Genomic DNA, 9,982 nt, shown 5'->3' with positions numbered 1-9,982 from the left:
TATTTACACCGGAAGTAGCTTGCCTGTGTGGTGATCACGTGACAGACGCTCTCCCTAGAGAGCACTTCCGGTAACGTTTCCTGTGTTTGTAAACTGAAAAAATTGTCCGACAAGAAAATATTGGGCTACTGTAAAAGAAGAAGAGTAAGGTAAAACAAACACGTGCAGGCTGCGGTCCTGCGTTTATTAATCCTATAACAGCATTTAAGAAAAGACTAAATTGCTCTGAAATGTGAAGTTAAATAGACGGTGAACTCACGCCCTGTTGTGCTGTAGGATGAATGGAGGAGTTCACATCAGTGATAATGTGTTTACAGTTCAGACTGAAGAAGAAGAAGAAGGAATTGCACTCGGATATTGAGATTATGAGGATCTGAATTCACGCCCTTTGTTGCCTTTAACCCGTTCAGACCTGAATTCTGTTCCACAGACAGAAGAATATATAACAATGCATTATTTATACTCTAAATTCAGACATGTTATGACTTATAGGATTATACGTTATTATATATGATTCTTAATAGTTATTTCTGGTGTCCATATACAATGGGCAATGGTTAACTGTACACATGGTTTGATAAGTTACACTTTAAATAGATTTGAAAAAATTAATAAAGTTAATGCTAAATTATTGTACTTTCAAGTTTTAAATCAAATGTTTTCTAAAGAGAAATGGGTAACATTTTTGGCAAAAAGGTCCCTTTAGCTAATGCATTAAGTTACATTAACAGTGAGTAATATGTTTTTACAGTATTTATTAATCTTTGTTAATGTTAGTTAATAAAAATACAGCGGTTCATTGTTAGTCCATGTTAGCTCAAATCTTTTAAATAATATTAACAGACAGGTTTTAATCATGTATTGTAAGGTTAATAAATGCTTTAGAAGTATTTTCATAGTTAGTTTATAATGCTGTTAAAGGGATAGATAAAGGAAATATGAACATTTTGTCATCATTTACTCATCCACAAGTTGTTCCAAAACTGTATGAATTATTTTTTTTCTTCTGAACACAAAAGAAGATATTTTGAAGGATGTCAGTAACCAAACAGCTGAAGGGCCCATTGACTTCCAATAGTTTTTTTCCCCATATGAAAGTCAATGAGGGCCATCACCTGTTTGGATACCCATATTCCTCAAAATATCTTCTCTTGTGTTTTTGGAGAAGAAATAAATTCATACAGTTTTGGAACAAGTTGCAGAATTTTCATTTTTGAGTGAACTATGCCTTTGTTAACAAATTAAACCTTAAAGTGTTACAGAGAAATATATACATAATATTAAATTTTAATCAAACAGTAGCTAAACCTATATTATTGATTATGAATTTCACTGTTGGGTACTGTAGAAATGGCTACAGGTAAATTAATATGTTTGTAAACACATTAAAAGTCTTTGTGGTTCAGACCTGCAATGTTGCCAAATCACAACTTTGACTTGTTTCTAACAAGGCCAGTCTTCTGTTTTGGTTACAGGCAAAAAACTTAATAGTTTTCTTTTATATTGAACATGGGTAATTATGACACATCTTGTGCCTTGACATTAATATATTGACCAAGATGGCACCAAATGAAAACAAAAGTGTAATAACCTAATACTCACTGGGTCTGAATGGGTTAGCTTTAATATGCATGCATATATTATGGTTTATAATAAACACACCAAACTGCAAGGCGGTTTGTTTTATAACCTATAATTACAGGCTAAATGAGTTATGATGCTGTGTATCACACATAGATGCACTTGAGATGTTCTTGTAAAGTTTTCTTTGGCTTGGTTTGCTTTAGATTTTGCCTTGTGATAAGACTGATGCAATTTTATTTTCTTTCTCCTAAAATTAATTTAATTTCCAGGACCCTTTTGGTTGCTGAATCCACTCACGAGCCAAATAATGCCATTGGACATCACAATATACAATATTCACTCACTCACCTTGATCTATATGTCTTATGATTTATTGCAATCATACTACGTTTATTTTGTTTAGTGCAATTACTGTGTTTGTCCAGTGCATGGCTTCCATGCCTCATTTTGTTCATTCATTTATGATTATGTTCATCTGGATCTTTGAGGGAGAGGTAGTCAGACTAATGCACGGGAAGAAGCAGTGGAAGGGAAGAGGGTAGTTGAAATAAATCTGTTTTTAATTCCAATGAATCCCAGAATCCGACCAAGCAAATCCAAAATCAACAGGGCATAGATGCACGGATGTATTCCTACCATTTCAGTTTGGCAGACCCAATGAGAATCCACTCCACTCGGTTTCAGTTTTAAACTGGTTTGTTTCCAGATGTCATTTAGGGACTCTTGACGCCTGGAAATGTGGCCAAACTCTTATGGCTTTAAAAACACAGCCCTATAAGCCTACATAAACAAAAGCTTGGCAATGCAGACATGGAAAATGTCTGATTTTAGGGAATAAAAGCCGTGATTTGTCCACGGTTGACAACTTCTGTTAGTGGCGGGCTGGATGTGTGGCAACATCATAGACAGAGATGGATATTACCATGGCTTTATATCCCCCCTTCTGTTTCTAGGCTTGGGCCCCTGATGATTGGGGCTTGTGTGGTCTCTAAACATTCTCCCTGCCCAGAGCGAAGCTCTCTGTACCCCAACACACACACACACACTCTCACCACAGCGATGTCACACCTTTCCAACAGCTCAGTGCGAGATCACATGAAGTGGGTCAGTGTTTTTTCTCTTCTTCATTTACATTTTCTGCATTTGTCCACATTTGTGTGAAAAAGAAGGCCTTCATTTTCCTTTGCTTGACTTTTCTGTGTTTTAACATTTTGTGATTCACTTTCACAGTCTGACGTCTGCGACACACAGAGTGTTTAGGAGTAATGGGGTTGATCTCACAAAAACTTTCAAGGACGTGTCTGGGTTATGTTTCTCCCCAAAATTATATTTTGCACGAGGAAAATTAAGCCTTTTTTAGGACCATTTAAGATTTTTTAAAATCATTTTCATGACAATTAAGCACATTTCTTCAGTGAAATGTATTTATACATCATTGTATTATTTTAATATATATTTTTTACATTATTAGTTTTTTTTTTTATGAGAGTACACTGAAAAGTTAATGTATTACAATAATGAGAATCACCTTTGTGAATAATGTAAATTATATTAAAAAGAACAGCACTGAGAATGTTTTTTATTTGACAATTGCACTGTGGCCTCGGAATTAATTTGACGTTTCTTGACTGAAAAATGTTAATTATGTCTTAAACTGGGTCACATTTGTGCCAGATTTCAACCCATCAGGTTATTGACTTTGAGAAATATTTTTAAAAGACGTGTGTGTTTGTGGTTGTGTTTCTACACAGGCTGGGTTGCTGGGCTGTGAAGCGGTGCTGTCCAGCATGGCACTCATGCAGGCCGGCTCCATGTCCAGCCATAAGAAGATGGGCTCTCATCTGGGCCAGGGACAGAGAGAAAACAATCACAGCCACAATCACAGCCAGAACCACAACCAGGACTCCCACAGCCAACACGGACACATGGTGCTGCCCTCAGGAGTCAACTGCCCACCACTTGTAAGAGAAAAAGACATGGATAACACTGTTAAAGAAAGTCATATGAGTTTGGAATGGGTTTTTAATTTTTTGGTGAACTATTCATTTAAATGTTGAAAGGTCATGGTCTCAATTCCCAGAGAATTACTTTGGATAAAAGCATTTGCCAAATGCATAAATGTACACTACTGTACAAAAGGTTCAGAATCGCAACATTAAGATTTTTATTTTTTTTTACTTTTAAATACTTTTATTCAGTGAGGATGCATTAAATTGATCAAAAGTGACAGTGAAGACACTTTTAATGTTACAAAAGTACAATTTTTTTTGCATTTTGTTACCGATAACTGATAATTCTTTATATTTGGAAGCCAATATCCGATATGTTGGCCGATAATAAATCCTTATCCCAAGTACACAGTTATAATGTTTTCATCATAATATTATGTAGCCTATATGACAGACTTGAGCTGTACTTTGAGCTGTATTTTCCTTTTTAAAAGTGATTTCAATCATATTTCAAGCAATTCAGAATCATAATGGCGGACAGTGCGCATCTGAAGCCTCTCAGCTGAAGGAAATAATCCATTATTTATCGACTTTAATATATTGACCAAATTGTCTTATCTGGCCGATAACGATAACATTAAAAATGAACACATATCGGCGATTGTGAATGTTAACATCGAATAGCTTCATACTTTACAAACCGCTGACGTATATTCTCTGTTTTTGGGCAGCTCATCCGCAAGGACGGAGAGTTTCACTCATCCAGGCTCCTGGATGAAAAAAACATGCAGGCCAGACAGAACGTGCAGCCAAAGAAGAAGAACAGGAAGTCTGGACTTCCCACCAAAATGAGAGAAAAGCCCCAGGCATGCGTTTAGTCTGTTTGCAGTATTGCCCTGCGAGTTTGCCTGTTTATCACATTTACACACTTCCGCTTTTATTCGTATCCTGACTGAATGCTCTTTCTTCTGTATGTGACGTGAAGGTGGAGATTCCTGAGGTTAATGACGATAACTCGCTCAGCTCTCAAGTGCAGAAGAATTTCATATGTGAGCACTGCTACAGTGCTTTCCGCAGTAGTTACCATCTCAAACGGCACATTCTCACCCATACGGGTACGCCATGAGCCTTTCCGCTCTCACATCGTCTAACATTTCATATAAAGAGATGCACAGTTAATGTGTGCACATCTGTGTGTGTTCTAGGGGAAAAGCCATTCGGCTGTGATATGTGTGACATGAGGTTTATTCAGCGCTACCACCTGGAGAGACATAAGCGTGTTCACAGCGGTGAGAAGCCTTATCAGTGTGACCGCTGCCAACAGGTGAGACATGACAAACAAAGGCAGTTGTATTCACAGAGAGCTTGCTATTTGCTTATTACATGCATAAATGTGTGTCTTTATGATAGTAGTACAGCGCCTGGATTCATAATGGGAGCCTAGTGTAATGCAGGCTGCAGCAAATGACATTCACAACACATTTTACATTCGTAATTTGACATATTTTTTAAATTTATTTTCAAGGAGCAAAAACGTATTTTTATACATCAGGAATTGATTTGAAAAGTGCTAACTTAAAAAGGAAAAGTTGTTTAAAGCATGATATAATACATTTTTATTTGGAATGACGTGCACTGGATAAATTGTGCACAATAAGATCAGAAACATGAACTAAGTAAATATTGTCAGTTTTGATTTCATATTGACATTTCTTGTTAATTTTGCCCTTATCTTACGGCTGCTGTCATTGTGACAGCAGATTATTAGCAAAGCTATCTTAATGCATGAACTTTTATTAGCGACTATGCCTGGTTTATTCAGCCCAATTATGAATGAACTGTGAAAGTTATTTTTATTTATTCATTTGTACTGTTTCAGAATAAAGGTTAAGTTTAAGATTATACAGACGTTTATGGTTGCAAACCATTAAACGGACAGGCTGACTGATGAAACCTGCGATGATCGGTCTACTATTAAAGTACGAATTTGATGTAAACAATAGATCTACATAATATTCACATATGCAGTTCATAGGGGACATGATGTACCTATAACATTTTTATCTCACAAATCTGACCTTTTTCTTGCAATATTTTCTTTTTCTTGCAAGTTTATATCACAATTCTGATTTAAAAAAAAGTCATTTTTGGGACATAAACACAATTCTGAGGAAAAAAGACAATAATAAGACTTGGCTATGAAGAACTGATCTCCCAATTCTGACTTTTCTTCTCAGAATTGTGAGATTTAAACTCGGAATCACAAGAAAAAAAGTCAGAATTGTGAGATATAAACTTGAAATCTGGGGCTTCCATAGAAGCTACTGCAGAACTGTCATTTTCTGACACCCAAATGTTCTTTTGCAGCCATAAACAACTCGACATTTGACACAATGTTTTTTTCAAGCTGATAAGACAATTTATCTGGCAAAAGTTATGTCTCAAAACTGGACACATACACTATTGTTCATAAGTTTGGGATCAATAAGAAATTTAATACTTTCTTTCAATAAGGATGCATTCAATTTACCAAAATTGACAGTAAATACATTTATGATGTTACTAAAGATTTCTATTTCAAATAAATTCTGTTCTTTTGAACTATCTATTCATCAAAGAATCCTGAAAATACCGAAGAGGATTAGGGCCAAGCAATAATAAAAAATTAAAACCATCTCGAGATTAAAGTTGTTAAATTTTGAGAAAAAAGTCGAAATAAAATGTTGAGAATAAAGTCATAATTTAATTAGTTTATTCTCAACATTTTATCTCAACTTTTTTTTCGAAATTTATCAACATTTTTCTCATAATTTAACAAATTTGTTCTTGTAATTTAACGATTTTACTCGTAATTTAATGAGTTTATTGTCAACATTTTATCTCGACTTTTTTTCTCGAAATTTTATGAATTTTTCTCGTAATTTAACGAGTTTATTCTCAACATTTTATCTCGACTTTTTTCTCGATATTTAACGACATTTTTCCCATAATTTTACAAATTTGTTCTTGTAATTTAACGACTTTTCTCGTAATTTAATTATTTTATTCTCAAAATTTTATCTCGACTTTTTTCTTGAAATTTAACGAGTTTTTTCTCGTAATTTAAAGAGTTTATTCTCAACATTTTATTTAAACTTTTTTCTCAAAATGTAACAACTTTAATCTCGAGATGGTTTTATTTTTTGATATGAAAAAATGTGTCACGGTGTCCACAAAAATAATAAGCAGCAACTTTTCAACATTGATAATAATAATAAATGTTTCTTAAGCTGCAAATCAGCATATTAGAATGATTTTGAAGGATCATGTGACACTGAAGACTGGAGTCATGATGCTGAAAATTCAGCTTTGATCACAGGAATAAATTACATTTAAAAATATAGTAACAAAATTTTTACAATATCACTCTTTTTTTACTGTATTTGATCAAATAAATTGGGCTTTGCTAAGCATAAGTATTAATAAACATAAACATTAAAAAATATTACTGACCCCAAACTTTTGAACAGTAGTGTGCATTTATATTAAATAAAAGTAATTCACATAATTGAAAACAGTGATTACAGACGTAAGGAACCAAATAATTACAGTATTTACAACAAAAGAACACTCTAAATGGCATGCAGGAGAATCAGTGAATCAGTTCATTAAAACGATGTCCAAAAGAATCAGTTCATTTTAAACCGCCTGTGTATGGGACTAACTCCGAACCCCTTCTATCACACAGAACTTTTCCAGAACCGACCGGTTACTACGGCATCGACGTTTGTGTGCCGTGGGCATCCCTAAAGAGGAGAACCAGCCGTGCTGTGAGGGACGGCCATATTCTCAGGACCCCTCCCAGCACACGGCGTCCTGGAGCCCACTGCAGACAAACAACAGCAGGCTGGCAGTGTGACAGCCTTCCGATCGCTCGTACAAACCTCTTTCCAGCAAACACAATGGACTCGCTGCGGCCAGCACGACCTGAACGGGGTTTGAACCTGTAAACTGTTTAAAGACTATAATGCGTCCAGCTCTGATCCAAGCGGCTCAACCCCAGTGGACTCTTTAATACTGGTTAGACTCTGGGAAATAGCATATTTTGTATTTTAGATGGTACTATGATCAGCAGGCGGGTTAGTTGTGCATTCAGTCCAGGCAATAATGACTTCTGGTAGTTTAGAATCACTTCCTTTTGTAGTTCCCTCGGAGGACTGTAGATTGTTGGGATTCCCAGTGTTACAGTATTAACCCGTGAGCAACTTGAGCCATAGCACGTGGCTTTTTCAATCAGAGAAGTTAGCCGTAGTGACCGTAGACACATTCTGATAAGATACGTTTTCTCAGTGTGCACATCAATTAATCATTTCCTGTTCACTTTAAATACTGTGATAACGGCTCGTGACCGTTTCACACAGGCTTTTTACGGTTTTAGCAGAAACATCTGGAGCATCATCCATCCTGCATCCACAGGAGAGCTCGTTTTTTGTGGGCTACATTATGGTGTCAAGCGTTTGAAGTTGGCCTTTCGGTCAACATGAACACTGACTTTTCTTTGGGTATTAGAGAATGAATGACAGATTTTGTCACAGTACGATGTGACTCATGCGGTAAGTCTGCTAGCATCTCAGTTTCTCTTCTGAAGTCACTGGATTGACTAAGCCGAGCCAAGAATAACAAAGAACCTTTTTAACAGGTTGTATAGTTCATAGAGAGACAGATGTTTATATAAAAACCGCTAGTTTTTCGCAGAGGTCTCGTTATGCGTTTCATATTACGTCAATCTCGGCCCTGAACACGGACTTCTGACGCAGTTGAGCTTGAGTTAATATATTTTTTCAGCATTTTAAATAATTTAATTAGAAACCGTAGTAGTATTAGACAGCAGTTTCACTGTATTTTTTTACCTGTACATTTGCATGATCCTTTCATTAAGTGCACACCGTAAAAGGTTCTTGTATTGTGATTGTTTAAAAGAATGAAAAACACTTGTTTTTGTAAGAACATCATTTTGATTCATTTGTTTGGTATTTTTTACCAATCTCAAACACAAAGTTTATTCTTATCCTGTTAGACACCTTTTAGTGAGTTAAGCTCTAAAACTGACAATAAATTTTCTTTTCTTAAAAAAAATGCAGCATCTGTTTTACTCCACACAAGCTTATTTGTATCTGTTTGGACTGTTGTTGTTGTTTTTTTATGAGCTGGTGGAGCATGGTCAGCACAAAGACTGTTTTCCGTGACTTTTGATTTAAATAAGACATCACAGATAGTAACTGCAAGTTGTGCGCAAAAACAAAACAAAAATGTTGTCATACGCAGTTGCCATAGTGAACGCATTGCAGAGCTTCCGTGTTTACGTCCGAACCCCAGCTCAGTATTGGCCGATGCTGTTCACGTGAGCAGCACGACGCATGTGTGTGATGCTGACGCAGGAGCCGGCCAATAATGAGTCGGTGTTCAGTGCAATGTATTCACAGCGACAACTGCGTCACAGACTGACAGGGAAGAAAAAAAATATTTTAGAATAAAGTAGTTATTTTTGTTTTGTTTTTGCGCACAAAAAGTATTCTCGTCGCTTCACAGGTTGAACCACTGCAGTCACGTTGACTGTTTTAACAATGTCTTTAGTTCCTTTCTGGACCTTAAAAGTGCTGTCTGTGGATGAGTCATAAACCTCTCAGATTTCATCAAAAATATCTTAATGTGTGTTCTGAAGATGAATGAAAGACTTACAGGTGTGGAACAACATGAGGGTGAGTAATTAATGCCAGAATTTTCATTTTTGGGTGAACTAACACTTTAACTAACAAGAAACTCTGATTAACAAATTCATAATTAATAGCGCTCAGTTGAATGTTGTAGTTCACTATTAGCTAATCAATAACTATTTTTTTTTCATACCTCCTAGAGAACTACTAAGAACTACTGTATACAGGTTCATAATTAACATGAAGGATGTATAGTTAATTCTAAAGTAAAGATCAACCCACTAGTAATGACACAAGTATTATCAAATCATTCATAAGCAATTATTTGGATCAGTAAAGTGAAAAATATGATAACTCTCTAATAATGACTGAAATCATTGTAGGCTTTTGAGGTTTTTGTAAAGTATTGGATAGTAATGACTCAAGTGTTACTACATTCTTCAGAAGGAACTAATATCAGTATTCTAAAGTGAAAAGCATGATAACTCCTTAGTATTGACTGAAATCGTTGTAAGCTTTTGAGGTTTTTGTAAGATTTTGGATAGTAATTCCTTCCGACGAATTTGGTAACACTTGAGTCAACACTAGTGGGTTACCATGATCTTCACTTATAATCAGAAGTTCCTTTGAGTCTTTACTATCCAAAACCTTAGAAAACCTCAAAAGTTTCACAACCTCACATTAGTAATTTCTTCTGAAGGATTTGAGTCATTACTAGTGGGTTACCATAATCTTGACTTTATGCATCATTCACAT

The 9,982-nt window shown here is 35.6% G+C and overlaps 1 protein-coding gene across 1 annotated transcript; it reads left to right on the top strand.

Moving 5' to 3' along the window:
- The first annotated feature begins 42 nt into the window (after positions 1 to 42).
- Positions 43 to 8,616, top strand: znf740b (zinc finger protein 740b). Its single transcript, XM_067370371.1, has 7 exons — positions 43 to 149; positions 2,538 to 2,688; positions 3,336 to 3,545; positions 4,265 to 4,399; positions 4,519 to 4,648; positions 4,739 to 4,857; positions 7,261 to 8,616. Exons 2-7 carry the CDS (start codon positions 2,551 to 2,553, stop codon positions 7,429 to 7,431), a joined length of 903 nt encoding a protein of 300 aa, XP_067226472.1. The 5' UTR covers positions 43 to 149; positions 2,538 to 2,550; the 3' UTR covers positions 7,432 to 8,616.
- The last annotated feature ends 1,366 nt before the right edge of the window (positions 8,617 to 9,982 follow it).

This window comes from Chanodichthys erythropterus, chromosome 20 (genome assembly GCF_024489055.1).
Source record: "Chanodichthys erythropterus isolate Z2021 chromosome 20, ASM2448905v1, whole genome shotgun sequence".
Taxonomy (NCBI): domain Eukaryota; kingdom Metazoa; phylum Chordata; class Actinopteri; order Cypriniformes; family Xenocyprididae; genus Chanodichthys; species Chanodichthys erythropterus.
The sequence above is the reverse complement of the archived record's forward strand: the minus strand, read 5'-3'. Positions and strand labels throughout refer to the sequence as shown.

Bases quoted from the DNA above. Each gene is read 5' to 3' on its own strand.
- znf740b (XM_067370371.1), top strand. From the start codon at position 2,551: ATGATTGGGGCTTGTGTGGTCTCTAAACATTCTCCCTGCCCAGAGCGA. The intron at 3,546-4,264 runs GTAAGAGAAAAA...GTTTTTGGGCAG, and splicing joins GAGTCAACTGCCCACCACTT to CTCATCCGCAAGGACGGAGA. The intron at 4,649-4,738 runs GTACGCCATGAG...TGTGTGTTCTAG, and splicing joins GCACATTCTCACCCATACGG to GGGAAAAGCCATTCGGCTGT.